The 24,930-nt window shown below is 38.4% G+C and overlaps 1 protein-coding gene across 2 annotated transcripts in view; it reads right to left on the bottom strand.

The window, feature by feature from the left end:
• TPK1 (thiamin pyrophosphokinase 1) overlaps positions 1–24,930 on the bottom strand; it is a 265,356-nt gene that overhangs the window by 173,928 nt on the left and 66,498 nt on the right. For both annotated transcript variants that reach the window (XM_033099184.1, XM_033099185.1), the window contains exon 3: positions 10,717–10,786. In XM_033099184.1, coding sequence (XP_032955075.1) covers positions 10,717–10,786 — 70 coding nt within the window. The remainder of the gene's footprint in view (positions 1–10,716; positions 10,787–24,930) is intronic.

Genomic DNA, 24,930 nt, shown 5'->3' with positions numbered 1-24,930 from the left:
TCCTGCCCTGTGGGACTGGAAGCCACTGTTGTTGAAGGCACTAAGTGTGGGGGTGGTTTGTGACGCGACAAGAGCTACCTGATACTGTCCTCGGGTTCAGGGTCTCTGCACCGGCATTTCCTCTGTCTGGAAGGCTCTTCGTTTGTGTAGCCAAGCGGCTGGCTTACTTCTTCACCTCACAGAGATCCGAACTCAGAAGTCACCTTCACAGGCAGGCCTCCCCTCATTAAATGCTACCGCCCTACCACAAAACATGCTGCCCTCCTCCTGCTTTACCGTCGTCCTCCTTGTCACTAGTAATGAACTTTATATTCTAATTCTGTACCTGACTTATTATCTATCTCTATGAAAGTTCAGGGAAGTCAGGCATTTGGTTCCCTGCTGCATCCCAATGAATATATCAAGTTTTCAGGGTTTGTTTCAAAGGTAAATACTAAACAATACAGATTTGGTTCATTGGATTTATGTTTGTATGATTATTACTTGTAATTATGACTACATTAAAATTACTTCTTGAACACTGTTTTGCTTAAAATTTTACAAATAAGGACAGGGTGGTTCTGACTTTGATCGGATGACTTGTCCAGTGTCGCTGGGTTTGGTCTCCTTTGCCACCTGTCTCCGAACTTAACTCCATCCTGTTAAAAGCAGTAGACGCATCAGTGAAGGGCATGACCACTGACTCTCCCACTTCAGAGAACGAGTTCCACATGGAGGAAATTCACTGGGAAAGCCCTGTGAGTGGTAACAAGAAGCCATTACTACACGATGATGGGGACATGTTCTTGTCACTGATGGATATAAAGCTCCGATGAGGGAACTACAGTTGTTTTTCTTGTGCCTAACACATGGAGCTGCTCTTCAGTTACTAATAACCTAAAATACAGCCTAGCAGGAAAAAACGGAATACTCACTAGAGGCCGCTAGTGATAAATAAGTGAATTTTGCATGAACTAAAAAACACGATGATACTGTACATAGAAAAATGCATTCTAAGCGCGTAAGCTTCAGTAACCTTTTTAAGTGCTATGCTTCAAGGCAGAAAACATTTTTCCTGTCTATAAACTCTCCTTAATTTTTTAAATAATAGAACTCCATCTGAGGAAATTTTATCTTTAAAATAAATCAAGGACATTTTGTAAAAACTTATAGTATTGTGTTCTTAAAGCACAGCTGGGCTTTTAAGTAATGAAATATTTTTACATATTGCAAATGAGAATAAAAAAAGTATTCTTTTATTCTCTTACTCAATTGTCGCAAACATTCAAGTAAATAGAGGCCTGTGCTGTGTAATGCAAACTTGTCTTGGTAATATTTCATTGAGAGGAACAATTTTTTAGAAAGCAACAGCATAGGGAATATAGTCAATAATATTGTAATAACTATGTATGGTGTCAGATGGGTACTAGACTAAGCGAGGGGAGCACTTCATAAATTATGTGGATATCTGACCACTGTGCTGTACACCTGAAACATACATAATATTGTTTATCAACTGTAAATTAAAAATTTTAAAAAGGAAAAGGTATCTAAGGTACATCTCCTCCCACCTAGGAAAATCATGAATCGTACAAATGGAATTTAAAAGAGTTTACTTAGAAAAAAACATGATAACATGAAGTCTTGGAAAATATATAGAATCTTCTGATTAACAACAAGCTTTCATAAAACTAAGGAAGTGTAGTCTACATACTTTTTTTTAATTTGAGAGGAAGGTTATTAAATTGCTCAGAATGCATCTTCACTGTCACTAAGAGAGTGATGTATAAAAACACCTTATAATTAGGGGCATTTTATATGACAGTAAGATTAGGTCAGGGAGGTGCATATGGAGGAAGAAGTACGCAGGATCTTAACAAACACCATTAGACTGTCCTAGGGCATAATTACAGCACTGGCAGCCAAAGAGAAGATGTGCGTGGGCATTTGTGGGCATGCTTTGTTTCCTTTGTATTTCTGTTTGCATTTGCCTGTCCCTACCCATGTTTACAGAAACTAACATGGTGTGACTCTTGAGTGTTAACTGCAATTCTCCATCGTGGAGTTTAAAGAGTAAGTCAACATTTTTAATATGCATAATTTTTTATTCTAGTTTCTGTCATTTCCAGATCCATGTCCTCTTACTTGTCATTTAAGTTCCCTTCCCCTGATTTTCTCTAGCTCTCTTCCACTTCTAGGATATATAATATGCAGAATCAAGCATTTAAGATATAATATATGTGTGTGTGTATATACACAAACACACACATATACGGATACGCACATAAATACATTCATATACACAGACATACATGCACACACAATGTTTTTTCTTAGGGTGGTAAGATTTTTCTGTAGTTCTTTAAATACCCTTTCTGAGATATTTCAGCATATTCTTGAACTCTCTGGCTACAGAGGCAAAATTTAAGTCTTCACGGAATACTCTAAAGCAACTCTCAGATATCTAACCCAGGATCGCATGTGATAGTTCAGAGCTCATCTTGGTGTAATTGCCATTTGGGTATTTTCCCTCAAAATTTATTCACGAGCTCTTGCTTAAACTGCATTCCAGCTGTCACTTTTCTGTGCCCTAACAACAGGAAGGCCATAGCTCACTCAGGTGCAATCTCATGAATAACTCAAATTTCATGTCCTATAATGATGTGTCAACAAATAATATGTACCATCCTGCTGCTGGAATTATACTGCTTACTCTTGGTCCAATGCACAAAACCAAAATTTTAGTGACAAGAAAATCATGTAAGAAGCATCTAGGTGTGTGTCTGAAAGCATGATGCATGGATGTGCCTTCACTCAAATGCATATGAAAACACAGAAGGGGCCATTCCTCAACCTTTCAAAAAACAATTATATATATATATATACACACACACATACATATATGTGTGTGTATATATATGTGTATATACACACACACACACACACACATATATACACATACATTTATACTTAATATATACATATATACACACCAAGGTGCCAAAAAAATGTGTACTTGTGAACACTTTGGTCAGCGTTGCTCAAGCAGTAGTTCACCGTAATCAGAAATGTCTGGACACTGATGGTAACCACTTTGAGCACCTCTTGTAATTGTAGAGGTCAAACGTGACTTGTATTCATATTTTGTTATTGGTATATATTGAGCATTACAATTTTAATAGTTTTTGTCCTTTCTTAAAATGTGTATACATTTTTTTGGCACCCTTCGTATATATAAAATTGTGTGTGTGCACACATATATATGCACACACATATATGGTATTATGTGATTACTCATAATTTTTGACTTAACACAGCAATCTAATAATATATTGAAAATAAACCAAAAATTGTGTTGAAAATCATGGCTCTTAAATCGTATTAATGAACACTAAAACAAAATTGACTTCATGTTTTTAAAAATAAGTAAAATTAAAGGAGCCATGTGTTACTGAAAATTTTTTACAGATGATCCAGTCTTCTCTCAAAAAATCATCTGAACGCAATTTATTTCTGAGGAATATGCACAGTGCAGGAAAAGGGTTTTGTCAGAAATATACTTTATGAAGTAGAATAGCCATAAAGAACAATGCCTCTGATAAAACTTAGCCGCAGACTGACTTCCTGCAGCTGCTTAAAATGATCTCACACTGAAAGTTTATCTTGACGTCATGCATGATCTGACAACAGAGTCTTTGTATAAACTTCCCCCCTCCTCCAATGCCCTGACTGATTCAGAGCTTTGCATGGATAACTTTGAGACCTCTGATTTATAGCATTTGAAAACCAACAGCCTAAAATATATTACTAAACTAATTCAATCAATAATTCAAGATAAATATGTCCTCATAGTTTGTTGTGTAGGGTTCTTTAATACCAAGATTCTTAGTACAAATTTTCTTTTAAATGTGCTAATCATTTCTACCTTCCATCATTTTGATCTAAAGAACCAATAATGTTGGCATGCTTAGAAAGCTTAGTAATTTGGTTGTATAAATAATTTTTAATAACAACTGGCTGAATCAAATGACTAAATATTGCTTGAGGCTAACATGATTGAGCAAATGTTTGCAGAATTTTCACTAAGATACAGCAAATAGAAGCCATAGATACGAGCCTCTACTACTATTTATATAACCTCTACTGTTGAACTGACAACTTTGAAAATTTTGTTTGCTTCTAACTAAAAGAATTAATATTCCACCCAAAGAAGCACTTGAAAAAATGATACGTAACAGATTCCAACTAAACGGGCAATTCTTAAGAATGAAGTCCATCAAGTGCATTGAACAAACAAATAAAATGGCGGTGGACCACGTAATGGAACGCTACGCAACACTGAAGAGGAACAAACTACCAATACACACAGTACCATGGAGGCATCTCAAAAGTATTTGCTAAGTGAAAACGAGTCACATACAAAAGACAACAAACTGTATGACTCCACTTACATGACATTCTAGAGACAGGGTGTGGGAGTTGGGGATTGACTATGAAGGAACAGGAAGGAATTTTGGGGATGATGATATCTTACAATCTTGACTGTGGTGGTGTGTACAACTGTGTACCACTTCAAAACCAATTGAAGTGTAGGCTTAAAATGGATGCATTATTGTGTAGGAAATTATACCTGAACACACTGATTAAAAACAAAACAGAATCATTCCTTCATTCCAATCACAATACGGAAAATGCTTACACTTTTTCTAAGAAGTTGTACAACTACTGCATGCAGGTTATTAACCATGACAAGAATATTTAGAGTTACTGCCTAAAACTACAGCACGTGTATTCAACTATTCTAGAACTCATCGTACTATAGCTTTGAAAGGTCAGCCTCCATCCTCTCAGCTTCTCCAAATCTTTTATGACCAGCCCAGATAATACATTTCCTCATCAAGATTTCTCTGAATATGCCAGAAGGTAGAGATCCCTCCTTAGAAACGTCAGAGATGAAGAAACTGCATCCCAAGGAAGTGAAATTATTTGTCAAACGTCTCAACAGTAATGAAGTTGCAGAATCAGATTTTGAGTCCTGACCTAAGGAATGAGCCCATCCTCTCACTACACAGTTCCCAACCCGGAAGCTACTGCTACCTACAACCAAGTGGACCGACGGAACAAAACTGCTAAGTTACTAAAATGTGGACGGACAAGTCATTGATTTATTCAAGGGCGTATCAGATACTTGTTGCCAGATACCTGCTTTAATTATATTGATAAAGTCTTTAGAAGCTAATTTTCAACAGCTAGCCTTCCACATTATTCACTGATTTAAATTGTATTTTGAAACTGGTTTAGCTGGGACACAGCTTTAGAGTTAGATTTACAAGTTTTCCTCTCTTCCCACTTGATCACTCTGAACAGTGATATTGATATACTGATGAGAAAGTTGCAAGAATATATAAAGCTAGAAAGTCGGAAATCTTAACTCTGAGAAAATTAATGGAGAGGAATAAGAAATCAAGACTAAATCTTGCTTTTCTCTTTAAGCCCCATAAGTCTTCCCATTCCAGCATAGTTAATGGTCATTTGTATGAATTTAGAGAAGTTTTGCTCAGTGCTCATCTTTTAAATTAAACAGAAAAGGAACTCCTAAACATCTGAGCTAAACTAGAACAATGTTTATATAAAAATAATCTGTAGGACCTCACATTTAAGATGCAATACTCATCAATTAGTCTGAGAAAACTAACCTAAAAACAACAACCCCCCATTTCAAATTCCTATACACTAATGACACCAAAATTTATAGCTACGTCTTAGACTATTATGCTGATGAGTCTGCGTCTCTAAGTCCCACAAAATCATAATTAAAAGGAAAACTCTCACATTTAGCACTGATATTCACATTGCTCTCAAAATACCAATGAATTCAAAGGCAAGGATCTAAGTGTCATGATAAAAGGCTCATTGAGACAGGAATTAGAAATGCACTGACATTCTAGAAATAAATGGGACTTGTGCTATATACATGATTTCAGGCACAACATAATCTTTTTAGATATAAGATGCTCTGATTTAAACATACTAATAAGACATATAATTATTCAAATTTTCTTCTCTGGCATCAAGATACTTCCAATAGCTGACATAGCTGAGGGATCCCTGGTTGAAGGAAAACTTAGTTTCTTCTCTCTTAGACATTTCTTCTAAGATGTCAATGAAAAATGATTAATTCAGTAAGTTTTAGGATGCTCATTAGTGTACTAGATGTCATGAGGCATGTAAGGAAGATTAATTATGATTGCCGCCTTCAAGGAGTTCGCCCCATAGTAAGAGATTAGATACATCTACACATGGCTACATCACAAGATAAAATGAGAAAGGAAACAATTATAAAGTATCATGCAAAGTTGAGGGACAATAGAGCACTAGAAATTTACAACCTAGTAAAGGCTGTAAGTCTTCAGAGCTCTAAATCAAGGTAACACGTGAACGTTAACATTGTAATTTAAGAGTATTGTTACAGTATAAGTGATGGCAAGTCCCTTTAGGCTGGGAGCAGAGGGAGCACTCAGGGAGCGTTTCAGTCAAGCCTGGCTGCATGGAGAGGACTCGACAAGAAATGCCAGCATATGCTGTTCAAACCCTCTGAGGGTCAGTGCAGCACAGGACCTGTAAGCACGGACTGATCAGAATGGACAGCAGACGACAGGAATGGTTACGGGCAGTACTGATGCAATGCGTACAAGTGGAGACCAAGCCTGGGCAGGGCCTGAGTACAGGCAGTGAGGAGATGGTCTGGGAGGAGCAGGGAGGAAACCCGGCATGGCTGAAAAGCGAGTGCAAGCCAAGCCCCATTGTCGAGGTGATGAGTTTAGATTTTATCCGGGACCCAAAGGACAACCTACCCTCCATCCCTTAGTCAACACACGTGTACATAAACACACACATACCACACCACACACACACAGACACACACACACACACACACCACACTCTGCAACCCTAACTTTTTACATTCCATTAGGATCCTCAGAATATTTTCTAATATATCCGTGCCCTCAAGAAACTTATAGTGTAATAGAAGTAAAGAGGAAATTACTATTCAGTATGATAAATTATAAAGCACCTGAGAAAGTTCTAATTCAACGTCATAGGTTCTATGACGGAAGGATGTGTGGCCCCGGTTAGAAGCTGTTCTCTTAGAGTCTCTGTTAAACCTGCAGATACAGGAATAACTGGCGTGGGAAGGAGAGCGTTGGTGGCGGGTGTTTCGGGGGTGGGGGAGGGGAGGACCCAAGCCTCCCATAATCGTTATTATGTACCTGTCACACACAGATAACGTATTCTTTGATGTGGACAATTTGCTCTTTCCTGATCTAATACACTGTCAATATAATCGACACTAGACAAATAAAACAAACTTCCAATGTCTATCGATGATGGGCAAGGAAAAATTCTGTGACATGAAATTTTCCTAGAATGTCTTACCCTGCTTCTCTTGTTTCTTTTTCTGTTTTGTTTGTTCGTTTTTTTCATCTCCGTAGCCTGTGATTATTCTGACAAGAGGGACCATGCTTTACCATCCTGGTTCTGACAATGGTGGGTTTTTCCTTCTTGGGAGAAGGGAGGAGTCGGATCTAATGAGGCCACCACAGGACTTTTTAGTCACCAGAATATAAACATGAGACCAGCCAGTATCAGGTGGGAGCCATAGAATTTGGGCTATTGGGCCCTACATCTGATACCCCACCTCACTACCCCACATTTCTAAAAATAGGTATCTGGGATTAGGAAAACAGTCAAGAACACAGGAATATGACTGTGCAAAAGCTGAGGCTTCCTAAAATGTCTTCCTCTCGAATCCCAACTCCACAGCCAACGCTAAGCTCCACGTGCTGTGGACAATACCCACTCTCTGTTTTCCTGACTGGTTCTCGTCCTACCTCAGTTCAATGTACAGACTGAACCACACCCAAGTCAGAACCTATGAGTTCTCCGAGCAGAGGCAATTTATTTATCAAAAATATGAGGGTCAGCAATCAAAGTCCCTCCAAACTTATGGCAGAACAGAGTAACTGTAATCAAGTATTTATTAACCAATATTTATTGTGTCTCATATTCCCAGACAGTGTTCTAGGCCTGCGGGAGCTACCTTCCTGGAGCTCACCTTCACTTCAGCAAGACAAATTGGTTGCATTTCAGTTCTTCCAAAGGGCAGAGCCAAGAGGTACACTCTGTGCAACTCTCTGCTACTTAGTAAGAAATAAGAGGTCGTTGTGATCGTCTCCTTTTTGTTTCTTCCAACTCACTAACATGTACTCCAGTCATCAGGTATTATTTCCACAATAAGAAAAAAAAAACTTTTAGGGTTTTTTAATTTAAAAAAAAAACACAAAAACAAACCCCTCATAAATAGAGAGAGGCTACTTCCAGAGTTGAAACACAGAAACAAGCATCTGTGAAAGATAATGTCGAGGGTTGTCTGCATTCAGCAGAGGATCACACCTCAGGTCATGACTGATTTTTGCCTCAGCTCTATCCTTCTATAAACCTGTCCCTCTGTTACTAAATGTCCACATCAGCCCTCCTTCTTTCCTTCCAAAGTGTGGAAACACCTCATTTTGTCTTCAGTTGGAGATGATTCTGTACACACTCATGTTTTATTGTGTAATTATAAGGTGTTACAGTGTAGATATGGCCATTTAAATAATAAATAAATAAGAACAAGTGAAGCAGTGGCATTAAAAACAAATGAATTTGAAAATACAATGAATACCTAGTAATCAAGTTTAGCCACTTGTATCCAATTAGCTTCACAGGTTAGGGTTTGGACGTAATGAGATTTATTCCAAAAATGTAACTTCCACATGAGGCGCTGAGCCTCACTCATCACCCTTCCACAGGCCAGCCCTGTCCTTAAGTAGCAGAACAGGAAACATGGAAAATACTCGATTACAACAGGAAAACCAACTAATAATAGGTTTTCTTACTGAACATCTTCATATGTAGACAAATGGTTGTTATATACCTCATCTTAAACCTTCTTGGAAGACTTGCATGAGATGAATAAATGAGTTCCGAAAAATTAGAAATGAGGGCAAGGGGGATCAAATATATGGTGATGGAAGGAGAACTGACTCTGGTTGGTGAACACACAATGGGATTTATAGATGATGTGATACAGAATTGTACACCTGAGATCTATGTAACTTTGATAACAATTGTCACCCCAATAAACTTTAATTAAAAATAAAGAGAGAAACAAACAACAAAAAATGATTATTTTGAAAGTTGGGCAAAAATAATGGTACTCCCTCCCCAAGTCTGGTGATATTTTGCCTTTACATGTGAATTAAAGTGTTGTGTGTTATCTCTCTTATTAATGTCCAGCCCAGTCCAAGAAAAGTAATCAGCAGAGAAATGTCTATTTTCTCACAAGCGTTCTAGACGGTTATCATGACCAAGGAAGAGTTGGGAAGCAGATGTTCCTCATATAACTATGCTCATGAGCGACACTTACCATCCCCAAAACAGTACTTAGTACTAGAGTCCTGCCAGCAGGCAGGCCACAGGCATAGAACAAGCGGGACCCACTGGTCACACTGGCCTCTCGGGCATTATGCGCGGCCCTGAACTGACTGGCCCAGGCGCTGCTTACAACACATACTTGAGCATTTTTTCACAGACTGTTTACGTGAGGTCTTACTGAATACTGTCAGAGGAATCCATCAAGTTAAAAAAATAAAGAAGCACAGACTGTTAGAATTTAAATCATCCCCGAGGCTGTCCCTATTGCTGTTTTCTTTGATACTATATCCAGTCCCCAGAGATTGGCACGCCCAATCGCAAAGAAAACAGGCCTTCTGCCTAGAAGCGACCAGCTGCTTTCAAAAAGCAGCTCCAATTTCAAAAACCTGAAGCTAAAAAATTTGATGCCATAAAGATGTATTTTTTACATCATTTCGAAATACATATATTTAATTCACACCTATGATATGCTGCATAATATTTTTTTAATTTTCTGCAGCAAGATGATTTCTCAAACTATAAAAATTTCAGTACATTTAATAACATACATGATGGAAGTGAAAATAAATTTCATAGCTATTCTACTTATATCTAGACTATAAATTGTTGTGTTTGCCAAGAGGTTGAACTACAAACATGTTGGCAATGAGCCAGATTTAAAATTTGCTTTCATCAGATGTACTTAGACCTAAAAATAACTCACCATGCATAGATCAGGAAAACCAGACAGCACAGATAACAGATCATTAAGAAATAAATTATTCATCTCCTAAAATACATGTGTGTGCATAACTCAGAAGTAACTAAGAGTAAACTGTACTGAGCTTTACTCAACGCGAATATAAAAATCTCGCATCTTCTACAACAGAACATGTATTTCGTTTATATGAGATCAGTTCTTATTCATTTAAACTGTTTGGATAACAACTCGAATTACCATTTGAAGTTTTATTATAGTCAATGTTCAAAGTCCTCACAAATATTGATATTTGATAATGCTACTTACTGAGGCTTTTGAAGTAGAATGAAATGTTGTGATTTTGTTTTTGTTTTTCAAACAAGAACATGACTGGCCTTGTACTATTAGGATATACCATTCAAAGCAAAGAAATAACAACACGGCTAAGCAGCTCTCTCACTGCAGTGGTTTTCTGTTCATTTAGAAGGAAAATTAACAGTTACTACTTATTAAGAAGCGAGTAAATCAAACTGGACAGCAGAATTAGTGGTATTATGAACACAGGCTAAGAGAAAGCTTACCTTTCCCTCTCTCCTTCAGTGATATCATATAAACGGTTGGCACCTCCGTCAGCACAGGCTCTTAAAAGAGCTTCAAATAGAAGAAACAAAGAGCCTGTCAATAGGAAGCTTGGAACAGTAGCTTCCAAACGATAAACATTAAAAAGCAGCCACACACAGAGTCACACTTCCCTCCGTAGGTCATTTCACTCTCGGTTGGTACCCAAACCATAGCACGCACACCAGAAAGACAGAATCACCTACAGCCAAAGTGTATTTCCTTTTTGCATCTTTTTCATTTCCTTTTATTAAAATCAAGAAGATTGCATATGGTGTCCTCAGTATCGCTTGAAGCTTGTTTTTCCTTCTTCATGACAGAAGACAAACCTCACACTCAGTGACAGGCAACAGGACAGAGTTATAACTTTGTTCCCTTTTTTATTAATTTTTATAGATATTTTTTACTTATGGCAGGTATTATGGGTTTCCATCTTCTATTGTGATACGAAGGTTTTCTTTTAAAAATAAATTATAAGTCTACCATCCTAAGCTTATTTGAAAATATTAAGTAACTAATAAACTAGATAATGAGTAAATACTTAAATAATTGTGAAGATGGTACAAAATTGACTGAAACTTGGGAAATATCAAGATATTCAAATAAGACTGGCTGCCTTTCCAACTGGGGCTTTCATCTCTTGCTTTCATAAGCTTTCTCCATGCTGTCACTCTGGCATTTGATGTTGCTGATTTGAAAGAAACTGCTCTAAGCTTCCTGTTGATATTCCTGGGAATTTTCTTAGACCATGGATTCCTGTTTTTGTTGTTGGTACTTCTCGAATTTCTACTTTTCCTAGAAATGTTTGGTATCTTAGCATCGGTTCCCTTTTTTTTTTAGTATACTTTTTACCTAATGGTTTTTTTATCCGGGGTGATGAGAGTGAATGGCAGAGATATCTGAGATTCTCATGCCTCACCCTGACCAGGCCATAACCTTGTCTCCTGTCCCCACAGAGCTGTTCAACCCAAAGTCACTGAGTCACACAGATCAGTAAAGAGTTTGGGCACCAGCAGCTTCAGAAGAAACAAACTATTCTTTTCAGCTATTTCTTCCTTTCATGGCACTTATGAAATCCCCTTGCCTTTTTGTAAATTTAGCTATCCATTTAAAAGAGGATTTATAATCTTTACCTCCAAGTTTCTAGGTGTTTAGTAACAGGTAGGATATTGTGAAAGATATCAATTGACCCTATTGGCAGAAATAAAAGTCCTAATGTATTTTCCAACCCATGTGTAAACGATTTTCTGGGATCTGTATCAGAAATGAAACAGAGGCCAAGTGGCCAAAAAGATATTCCTTTTTGGCTTCAGCTTCCTCACCTGTAAATAGGGATTACACCACCTATGGTGCTGAGTTATTAAGTGATCAATGATTTAATAAACGTGGACAGTACTCATCACTACACTGCAACACCGCCAGCATTCACTAAGGGAGTACTCTTCCTCCAGTCTGTTAAAGTTAAAATACCGTCTAAAAAGCTGTGTGTTGCTGGAAAGGCCTAAGCTACTTAAAAAGTGAAAAACAAAAATAACCGTTTTTACAGAGATATCTCAGATGGACATCTCATTTTACCAATTACCGACAATACACATTTCCTTATAAGGAAAGGCATCCAAGTTCAAATTAAGCCACAAACATAATTTGCAGACTATCACAGAATATTCTGCACATTTTTTAAATATCAAAACCTAAACTTTCAGAATCATCAAAAGCTAAAATGGAGACATCATCTCACATATAAAATATGGCACAGAACAACTGAATATGGAGATTGAAAAGACAGATAAATACAAACAGATGGTAATCAATAATTACCCTCAGAATATACAAAACAATTCTCTGTAAACAAAATTAACAAGTACATGGGATCCTTCCACATGAAAATTGATTCACTGAAGTACAATGAAAATCTAAAATAGTTTTTAGTGGCTAAGGATTATCAAATAGAATAACTTGTCAATTTTCACAGTATATTATTTTGCAAAGATCAGCTGAATTCGACATTTATACCTGTTATGTGCCAGGCCCTATCTAGAATAGAAAGATGAATAACAAACAGATCTAGCCCTCCAGACTCACATTATAGTAGAAAAAATAGACACTGATGAGTGCTGTGATAAAAGCAACAAAATGTAACGGGAGAACAAGGAATGAGAGAGGAATTTCAATGAACAAATCTGTAAAACTGGTTATTAATAAATCCAGTTCAATTAAGATCAGTGTTACTTTTACAATCCAAAGACGTTTACTAATATCTGTTATTTCTCATACCTAGTTTCATATGGATGTTTTTAGAATAGTTTATGAAAAGAGAAATAACTGGATGATGGGAAGTAAATTTGTCCACATCTATTCCTGTCTTAAATGGCAAACAGAGCTAAGATAGCCATAATGAAATCTATAGGCTGTCTCTTATTACCTAGAATTTGGGGTGCAATCTATCTAAGTGGAACAACAAATTCCATCCTGTCCCTAAAACTGTTTTGTTTTCAATAAAGCTTGATAAAAATGACATGTCCTAGCACATTTAAAATTTTGCTAACAAAAATATTTTAACTAGTTCAAAATATTTTCCACATACACAAATAAAATTGCACTGGAAAAATGAAATCTTTCATGCATATAGTAAATAATGTTGGCATAAATTCATTAACAGCAATTTGAAAAATGAACAACAAAATATCACTATTAATGAATATGACCAACTACAAGAACCAGAAGTAGAGGGCATTCTTTAATAAGATATTTTTGATAAATCATAATGACTCAGCCTCAAACTTATGTTCATTCCATCATTTAAATTGTTTCAAGCTTTAATGAATAGAAGTTACTGCATGAGTTATCTTTTAATGTAAAAATTTAATTGACTTATTCAGCAAAATTTTTGCAGAACTGTCAAATACTGTAAGTTCAATGGTTGAGTAATTATGTACTAAGCACCAGGCTGATAAACAGCTAAAGACTAAACTATATTAAAATCTCCATATAAATTTATATATTGGTATTACCAATAATTATATTAAAGTTTTTTTTTAACCTGGCATAATGTCAGTTAATGTTACTGACAAATAATGAAGAGTTCTACTCACAGTAGAGGTTAATTGACTCATTAATTTCCACTAAAGAAATTGAACAGATAAAAATTTGAATTTCTGCAAAGTAGACTATTAAATTAGTTCCCAGTATTATGGTAGAAGAAAAAAATAAAGGAAAAAATTTTTCAGTTTCATTTACCTGAAAGAACAGCAGATACAGACGATTTCAATTCTAGTCTAGATCAACTACTTATTAGTCCTATAACTTTGGGCTAATTACAGGAATGCAAATTCTAATGCAAAATAAAGATTATTATATGCATTTTACTAAATTCACAAATTTTTTCAGAGGCTAGAGAGAGGCAACATAGATAAGACTAGAAGGAAAGAGCCTGGGGAAACAAATTCTATAACATGCTGTTGATGAGACTAACTGACTTTAAGGAACAGTTTGGCAGGTATATAAAAATTTAAATGTACACACCCTTTGATCCAGAAATTCTATGAAAAACTCGTAGCACACGTATGGCCACCAATAGAATATTGGTAAAATATACCATTGTCCTATCATTGGAGCCGTAAAAAAAAGTAACTCTTAGATGTAGTCATATGTTATCTCTTGGAAGATACATTGTTATTTAAAATTTTAAATTGTTGTTGATCAAATCTTGCCGGCAATAGTAACTCACAGAATGGTTAAGAGTATATACGCAATTCAAGAAAACTGAGGGTTGCTAGAGGGCGGGGGGGGGGGGGGGTAAGGGGAAAGGTGAGGGGATTAGAAAACAATCGGTAACCACAAGATGGCCACGGGGTTTGAAAATTAATCTGGGGAACGTAATTTAGTGGTTACCAGAGGGTAAGGGGGTTGCGGGTTGGGAGATGAGGATAAGGGGGATCAAATATGTGGTGATGGAAGGAGAACTGACTCTGGGTGGTGAACACACAATGTAATTTATAGATGATGTGATACAGAATTGCACACCTGAAATCTATGTAATTTTACTAACAATTGTCACCCCAATAAATTTAAAAAAAAAAGAAAAAAAAAAGAAAACTAAGAACTGGGCCATGGTTACTTTTTCAAGAAGGTTTATCAAGTCACCAGTAGTCAGCATTGGTCAGATACACCTGCAGGAAGGAACGGGCATTAGTGGCACATCCCTGGGGAAACTCACAGCCACTAGCTAAGAATCGATGAGTCTACAGCTACGTGCATTCCAAACAAGCTGTGACTGGAACACTTGAAAGTCACTCCTGGGAAATGACTGGACCTCCATCTGACTTCAGTTCTTTTGGATAAAACCCAGAAGTGGGATCCCTGGATCATCTGTTAGTTCCGTCTTAATTTTTGCGTTTTAGGAACTTCCATTCTGTTTTCCACAGAGGCTGCACCGTTTTACATTCCTACCAACGGTGAACAAGGCTTCCAATGTCTCCACATCCTCACCTACTATCTTTTTGTTTTTCTGTGATAGCCATCCTAACAGGTTTGAGGTGATAACTTATGGTGATTTTGCTGTGCAGACTTCTGCAGAAGAGGACAGGGCTAGGACAAAGATATTTTCTTTGCATAACTCACTTTCTGCAAGGGAACCACAGTCCCACACTCTCAGTCCTTAAGGGACACTGAATCGATACCCAAACCCGGATTTGGCACGTGGTTCAACCCATGCCATGACAATCTCCTGCCCAGAGTGACTGATGCGGAGGCAGAGACGTGATCCAATCAAAGACAATGAGACCTAGAGAGACGTCCAGGTTCCTTTCCCTACTGTCTGCGACCTGAGAGTGCAGGCCTGGGCCTCTGGTCCATGGTGTCACGTCCGCCCAGGGATGGGAGCCAGTACAGTAACGGCCAAGCCAGGAGGGCAAGGGCGGTGTTTGCGCCCCCACAGCCTGAGCAATGGCCTGGCACCCGCCTTTTCAATTATGTGAGCTATAAATTCCCTTTTTGGGTTCAGGCCAGTTTGAGTTGGTTTCTGTGTCATTTGAAACAGAAGGAGCCCTAACAAATGGAAATACCAATTTCTACTTCAAACACACGGACTCTTTCTCTCACTTGAACCCCACCTTGTTACTCCTCAAATCCGTGCCGGGAGAAGCCCTTAAGAGGTGCTGTGCCTCCTTTGCGCTCACTGTCCCCGGCAGGCTTTGCTTGTCATCCAAATCAGTCAGTTCACAGACATGGTTAACCGACGGATTAGCATGCTTCCCCGTCAGGACGTCATTTCATGTGGAAAAACTTTCACTGAACGCACTTCATGGAAATATATGCTCTCAGAGAAGATCGCAACAACTTACTTTGGTCGTAGGAGTACCACAATGCATAGTTAACTGCTGTTTCGATAACTTTTCAGTTTCAGATGAAAGGTTTTATTTATGGTATATTTATGTGCAATTACTAAGAAAGATCGCATTGTTTGTGATATCCCACAAATGGTGAGTGGAATACTCTTTAAGTTTTAGTCAAGTCAGGAGCACACAATTATCCTTATTTCAAATAAAACTAAGTGGTATTTATGTTGAGCGGTGACATTCAGACTGCTGTGCCGTTCTAATGATCTGGTTCACGCCACGTAATGAAGGTTTTTATTACCCGGAGGTAAGTGTTCCTGTGTAAATTCTATCCTCCTTTCTCCGTGTCACCTTCTATCTCCTCCTGTCCTGGTTATGCACTATGTAGCTGAAGTGTGACATTTAGTCCTTCGTAATGCTATTTATGAACTTACAATCAGGTATCTCTTTAACGCTGAGTGACACCACACCACATACCTCATTACTAAAAAATCTTAAAAACAGCCAAACATCAAACTGTCTGTTTATCCTAAAGTGGCACAGGGAAATTTTTCTAAAGGACGAATAAATCTAATAAAGTGTAAAAACTGCAAAGAGCTGAGCAGCACAGAAACATACGGTCTTGTATGCGAAGCTAGCATATGCATGTTTCAACCACTACATTTTGACTGAAGATTAGCCAGACCTTAGAAACAAGGTGGCAAATGTGAATAAGAAAACACAGAGCAGACCTGTATTGGTGCTGCTTAACCATGGCCCTGTTCCCAATTTGGGTCTTTATTGCGAGGGGTTGTCCAGTACATTGCAGACTGTTCAGCAGCATCCTTGGCCTTTCCCACTAGATGCCAGCAGCACCCGAGTTGTGACAACCAAAAATCCCTGCACACAATGCCAACTGGCCCCTCGTGGGCAAAATCACTCGGAGTCGAGGACCAGTGCCCACACTGGATGGTCACTTATACCTCGCCAGTCCGCCCAGAGTTACCATACGCAGCTTAAGGCAAACTTGCTCATTGCATTCTGCAAACTTCCAATTTAAAAGCAGGACTATCACCCCGAAACTACATTCAGCCTAACTACCAGAGTCAGGTGAATTAACAAATCAACTTGCATTCCAGCTCAATGCCTTCGTATCTCTCCCAGACACACACCGACCATAGTACCCATCCTCTATTATAGACTTTGCGGATCATCACAAGACCCCCATACGATCTGTACGTATTGGACGTCTATGATATTCTGTTAACCTTCTAGCATGATCACACACCCTCTTTAGTTGTGCCTCCTATTCATTTGAGATCCTATTGCTAAATTACTGTCACCAGTCAGTCACAACAGTGGAAATCAGGCCCTTTTGGACTATCTTCTGGGATCTGCCACGTCAGATGAGACACAACCATTACACAGATATCACCACAGATAGTGAGCACGAAAAATGACAATTTCTATTAGCTCAGTTCACTTCATAACATACAGACACTGGTAAAGTGGTAGTGACAAAACAATGAGCGGTGGCAGATCTCTGAATTAGCAGAAGTGGTAAAATGCCTAGAACTACCAAGATGAGCTGGAATAGAAGAAAAGAGTACTGATGGTGGCTGTTCCACTTGGCAAAAGTAAAAGCTTTAAAAAAAAATCACTTTGTTGATGCAAATATGTTCCATAACAGAAGAATGTAGAGAGATCTGGAACAGATTTGCCTCCTTTGTCTGTTCCTTTGGCACCAGAATTCTTCCCCTCTTCTCTTTTTTTCCTTTTTTTCTTTTCTTTTTTTATGGATCCTGTGGTAACAGATCTCAGAACTTCCATGCAAGACATATTTCAAATGAGATTTATCGCTGCACATGTCAAAAGTGAAAATGTATCAAAATCAGATTGTTTGTTACACAAAAAGCGATACCTTTATCATAAGCTAATTCTTCTTCCTGCTGAGGAAGACAGAGGGAGCCGTTAAAGGCTCTGAGTAGAAAGACGAGGAGAAGAATTAGGGGTAATGTGTCTAGAAAAAGATGGAAAGAAGAGGAATCACTGGGTTCAGGTTCAAAGCAGGAGGGAAACTACCCCAAAATTCACAGTGGGCCTCCTTTAGCCAAGAGTGACAGCCACGGGGGACAAAGCACAACTACAGAACAAAGTGCTTCGAGGGGGTGAGTAAATGACTTACTAACTGCCTCATTTCTTAGTTTGTAGGTTATCGGAGGGCATTCTTAGAGGTAAGTTAATCTTAGTCATTGAAACATGATTTATGAAGGCATAAAAAAAGCTCAGCTTTTAAAATAATTAAAAGAAAGCCAGGTTCTTTGGAATGTAGTCAGATAAGGGAAGAGCTGTAAGAGATAAAGTTGAGAGGAGTCAAAGACCAGATTAAGTGGGTCATGATACAGACCAGAGTTTAAGTATAAAAGACACTGAGAGTTTTAAGTCTGAGCGTGCTCTACTCTGACTTATGCCAGAATGTTAAACACCATTCTTCCTTTTATGTTGAGAACAGGTTAGAGGGAGACAAGAGGGGAAGGAGGCTGGTGCAGAGCCCCAGGAAGACGGTGGCTTAGACGAGGGTGGTAGCATTTAAGGCGGGGAAATATGGATGTATTTCAAGATCTATCCGGGAGGTGGAAGAGAGCAGACTAGCTGAGAGAGTGAATGTGGAGGGTGGTGCACAGGGAATCAGAGATGACCCTCAGGTTCTTTCCTTAAGCAACTGGTGAACACTGGTACTATGGACAACTGTTCTGTATTCCCTCTATTGTATGTTCCCTTGCTTAGCCACACTCCATAAAGTATTTCTTGCTGTTCTTGGCCCTCTATCATCTTTCGAAATTTTACTGTGCCATTAATATTATAATCATCGGGGTCTATCTGCATTCTCCTTGTAATGAGAGATACGAAGTTTCGAACAGCTTTTTCTGCCATTTTTCTCTATACCGCATTTACCTCCAGGTATAATATTTCATACCAGTAGTAATTACAAATTGACAGGCACTGTCTAAAAAAGTTTCAAAAAACATTTAAAACATGAAATACAGGATAGATGCATAGTTAGCAAGTGTTCAGAGCAGTTTTATTTTTTTGGGTTTGACTTTGGATTTGTTTGGGTTACTCCAAAATCATAGGAAATATGAAACCTGAGAAAACTTTGAATATGTGAGATAACTTCTGGTAAAGAAGCTCTGGTTTAAAAGGTCAGGAAGAACTGCTGTGGCAAACAGCAAAAGAAAAACCCAAGACAGGTTAATGTTTTCCTGCTTATTTTCAAAAAAAAGAAAGAAAAAAAAAGTGAAAGAAAATTCCAAGACATGTTATTTTCAGGAAATTTAACAAAGGAGAACAGAGGCTATAGAGATGACGAATGGACACATAAAAAGATGTTCATAGAAAAAGTCAAATTAAAACCACAATAAGATATCACTACATACTTAGAAAAGTAGCCAAAATAAAATATTGTGATTTTATCTTATATCAAATGCTAGTGAGGAAGCAGAGAAACTGGACCATCTATATACTCCTAGTGATGCTTTATTACAACACAAATTTTACAATAACCTGAAAGGCTTGTGTTTTATTTCCTATTTTACAGACAAAGTAAATGAGCTCAAACATACAAAGTGATTTGCCCCAAGAAACACAATAAAATTTTCTTGTGGTCTCCAGAGTGAGAACCTGGATTTAGGAAAGAAGAAGATTTTTCCTTTATATGCTATGGAATTAGAATGAGAGCTATTGTAACAGCGGAGCCAGAATTAGAACCTAGTTTCACTTGGTAATCAAGCCCACGTTACTTTTGTTACACAGAAAGCCTCCACTGTGCATTTGAGATGGCTCAGGAAAGCCAAGTGAAATATCAACACAAGCTTAGAATCGGAAACGTCCACTTCACCAGTAACAACCATACACATGGCTTCTCCAGTGCATGAGCATCCGTGGTAAGAGCCGCAGAGATGTTTACATCTACTGACCTGACAACCCATTCACAGAGCTAGCTTACTGTCCTACGAAAAGGAAACCGCAAGCAGGTGGAATCGATGCTGTGAGGTCCTTTAACTAGTACAGTCACCTCTAGTGGCCTTAGTCTTCTGTCTGCAGTTTGCCTTCTGCCTACAGCAGGGTCCCGTCAGGAAACACAATGCAGAAATGGGAACAAAGTGCTTTGTGAAAATGATCTGAATATGAGACAATTGTTACCAGGGACTGGAACAACGAAGGAGTGATATACAAAATACAGGAACAGCAGGTCTAGGAAACACACAGCGCTGCAAAGGGCTCGGCGGTGGGTCGGCCTGGAAATGCTCCCTCTGAAGTGCTGGGGGGCCCACTCACAGGGAGCTGCAGCCCGTGCACTTCACTAGGAAGCCCCCCGACAGGGGGCCGGTCCCACGTGTGTGTAACCTGGGGAGACACCACCTGAGGGGCCGTACCAGGAGAAGCTGACCAAGGGAAGGTGACAGGTACTGCTGACCACCAGGCACTGCAGGAACAAGCTGGGTGCTGCGCGCAGCACCAGACCTGAGAAAGACGCTGGAAGCAGGAAGAGAAGCCCCGTCGTCCAGGAATGTCCTTCCCATGCCCTCCGCTGACACATAATATACTCAAACGAGAAATGCTTAAAAAGAGCATTTCTGATCACCAGCTCTGTGATCAGAGCAGATAATGAAGGCTGGATCCAGAGCTGAAAGGCAATAAATAACATATATATATACACACACTATATACACACAGACACACATATATACATATATACACATATACGTGTGTGTGTGTGCGCGTGTGCGTGTATCTTTCCCACTCTGACAGCGAATGCTTCTTCACCTAATCGGCCATTTCCCATCATCAGTGTCAATACCCTGAGAAGCCTGAAGGAGTCTCTAACTTCTTCCCCTCATGGTGTACTCACTGTCTCCTGGTCACCCTCAAGCCGGATCCGTGCCCCCACACACAGCCATTCTGTAAGTGCTTGCTGAACTGAATTGAAATACACCACAGCCGCGACACCTGTAAAAGGCTCAGGCTAGTCTAGATTTTAAAAAACACCTTTTATCTTAACTCATGAGGATATAAAAGGTCCTGTGGGATACTGAGTTTATTAGGTATTTCCCCGCAGGGATCTGGATTAAAATTCTAGCCTGAAATATAGAATGAAGTAGATTCAGTGATAAAATGTACTTTTGTACTTGTGTACATCAAAAGGACACAGCTCCATTTGTACATCCTTTTTCAGCAAAGGACTGAAATAATTCATATGAAGTGTACCAATAAAGAAGAATATCTCTAGCATTTTTAATCCTAAATTTTTACTTTCAAAAAAATATAGACTCGAAGGAGAGCCTCTGAATGTATAAAACATATAAAGTGAGAAAAATGTAAACTATATCAAAGAACAAAGAATAACACCTCTGTGTGACCTCCATATGCCCTAGCTCTCGCTCTAACGACCAACCAAACTACAGCTGGTTTATCCTTACTTTTGTTTTAACTTTTGTATAGCATGCATTTGCATCAATGAGCAATATGTAATATTGTGTTATTTTTTTTTAAAAAAATGGTGTTCAGAAACTTGCTTTTATCACTCAACATTATGTTTTAGAGGGCTCTCCGTTTGAAAATACAAATCTAGTTCACTAGATTCATTTAACTCCTGTACAGAGTTAATGAATGTGTCAAAATATTTATCTCATCTCCTATTCCTAGCCGTTTAGGTGGGTTACACGTTCTTGCTATGTTAAAGAATGCTGCAATTATCATTTACATGCCTCTTTCTGCACCTACGAAACCTTATCGCCACAGGATATATCTAAATGGATGATCACTGGGTCACTGAATATGCACATCATTAATTTTATGACAGAAAGGCAAATTGCTGTCCAGAGTGACTGTACTGATTTATATAATTGAATAATTTTGTTGTTTAAGCAGCAAACTAAAGCAGACATGCTAGCCTCTATTTGTATTAAATAAGCGCACACAGGGCTTGAATATAAATTTGGTTACGACGACTGGTGGTAGAAGGAGCTTACTCTAGCAGTAAAAGTGAAAGGTGCTGACTGTCAAATGCTCTGGATCAGGTATCAGCTGGAAAGCAGAACCTGGATGGAGACCGGCCACCCTCTTCCTTTCCTCTCCTAGATGCCTCCTGCACTAACCCCTCGGTAACTTACCTCTTTAAGCCGTGTCCCCACTGTCCTGCCTTATGATGGAAATGCAGGATCGTTCCAGCCTCTACGCCCTCCTTTTACTCAATGTGCCTTAGTTCTCCCAACAGGAGGTACTGATATTAGCAGTGATTGGCATCAATCTACCTAATAACCTTCCCAGTATGTTTCATTCATTCGTTCATTCATTCATTCATAGACACATATTGAATGAGCACCAACTGTAGCCAGAAATATAGCAAAAACAAGCCATGGTTCCAGCTCTGAAGAGGACCCCATTCTAGAACTATGCTGCCGAGTATGGCAACTACTAGCCACTTGTGTTACGGAGCATCTGAAATGCCGCTCATCTCACCTGAGATGTGCTACAAGTGTAAGCTAAACACTGAATTCTAAAGACTTAGTACAAAAAGAATATAAAATTTATCATTAATAACTTTTACATTGCTTATATGTTGAAATGATAATATCCTGAATATACTGGATGAAACAAGACAGTATTATAATTTATCTCACTTCTTTTTCCCTATTTAATGTGGCTACAAGAAGGTTTAAGTGGATACCTGTGGCTTACGTTACATCTCTGTGAACTGGCATTGCTCAAAAAGGTGTGAGAGACCAGTACAACAATGCGGTGAGGTGATTCCACAAGTGGATGACGCAGAAAGCTCTAGAGGAGCACAGAGAAAGGACACAGTTCAGCTTTGGGCACAAAAGAAAGCAAACAAACCACAGGAACTGAGATCACAAATAATAATATCTTACTCTTTTAAAAGTATGCATTTGCTAAGTGAGAAAAGAAGGGAACGAAGTCATGCCAGGTAGAAGCCCAGAGGCAGGCGAGAGTGAACACTACCTGGATTAGCTGAAACTAGGGGAGATGCGTCATGTTACTGCTGGCAACCGTGGGCAAGACCAGCCTTTTGATTTAAAATAACAATAATCATATTTTTGTATTACTCCTTCTCCAAGGAGAGCAACCTGAGACAACTGAAATAGAACAGGGAACATACAAAGAATAATTGTGACCAATCACCTACCTCATAGTACCTATCAGCTACTTCTGTATCACCAGAATCACCAAATCTAAAGGATAAGCAGTTGCATAAATAACAACCATAATAAGGGAACACAGTACCCAGAACAAAACCTATCTCACTTACTGCACCTGCTATGTCACAAAGGAAGAAGCTGTAAAGTATTTTATAACCTCTGGGCTTTTGCACAAGTCTTGACTCAAATCTACGTGAAAACAGTAGGATCTTCATATTATAGTAATTTAAAAAAAATTCCATAACATTGTAGCTAGCTTTTCTCTGTTCTAGAACCTATAGGTGACCTTTCTTTTTTGACCTATGAGGCGAAAGAGATGCAAAATTAGAATGCTGAAGAACTCCGTGAAGGATACACTAAGTTATACAAAGACAAAAACTGGAATGCCTTTTATGTATTCTAGTGCTATCTCAAACACCAAGCATCACGGAAAAACATTTTTATACATGAGGGAAAATAAAAAAAGAAAAAAGTCAACAGAAATATGAAAAGAGCAAAAAGAAAGATACTGAGGTTTGTTGTTAGACGACAGTTTTTAACAGGACTTAAAAAAGAATTTAAACAGCTGGAAATTATATTTGGCTCATGCTACAGAAATGTTGCCGCTGCAGTTTGCAAACATGATGCATGGAGCTCAGCTTGCAAGCATGATGGGTAAAAATAAATATTTCATTATGCAAAACGTGTTTCATTGTTGTGCTTGTAAATTTGAAACAATTATAAGTACTGCATGGCAGTACATGCTGTTAGTTATTTGCACTGACTGGCAGGTAGTGGGTGTTTTTTCCTTTTTTTGGCTGCAGCGTATCTGAAAATAACTTTTGGTATTTGATATGAAAACTAAAGTAACTATCTTCCTTCCCACCAAAGTACAGAACTTGCCCCCTTTCCCTCCTATCTTTGATCCTTGGAACATAAACAGCAACATTAAGTAGAATTCAATAATAAAAGGAAACCAGTGCCTCCGGATGGGATGGCAGGCAAACAAAAGTTACTTCTATTCTTTTTAAAAGATGTATTCAAGCTTGTTTTAATAATTCATAAGATATACAACCTCATAAAATGCACAGAGAAGGACAATAGAGCCTAGAGAAATGAACGGAAATGGAAATATTGATCGCTACAATATTTTTAATACGTGCACAACCAAGTGTGCCCTCAAAACAAACTGTGCTCACAGGACAGCAACGTCCCACTTCATCATAGTTAACCCTTCCAGGAACCACAGACAGTGAAATCCAGTCCTCAAGTAAAACAATTAACAATCAGGAAAAAAAAAAAAAAAAGTAACTCACCAAGCAGGGAAAGGAATGATGGCAACAGCCAAGAAACCAAATCCTAAATATTACTCTGCAGAAGGCTTCTGTTAGCTGGAATAAATTTACTCAAAAGATTTAAAGAGAAAAAAAAGAACTTTTTAAGATGAGTGTTTTAAGACAGTAGAGTGGAGAAGTTGCTGTCCTTTCTCCATACCAAAACAACAGAATGAAAAAAAAGAAAAGAAATGGAAATTACATCTTAGAGAAAATTAGGCAAAAGCTCTCCCCAGTCACCAGGTATGTGAAAGAGCTGCCAAAGCAGTCGGACGCAAGCAGGGGCATAAGAAGATTTTGAGAGGAGGTCGTAGGCGAACGATTCTGAT

This window comes from Rhinolophus ferrumequinum, chromosome 26 (genome assembly GCF_004115265.2).
Source record: "Rhinolophus ferrumequinum isolate MPI-CBG mRhiFer1 chromosome 26, mRhiFer1_v1.p, whole genome shotgun sequence".
NCBI classification, from domain to species: domain Eukaryota; kingdom Metazoa; phylum Chordata; class Mammalia; order Chiroptera; family Rhinolophidae; genus Rhinolophus; species Rhinolophus ferrumequinum.
The sequence above is the reverse complement of the archived record's forward strand: the minus strand, read 5'-3'. Positions and strand labels throughout refer to the sequence as shown.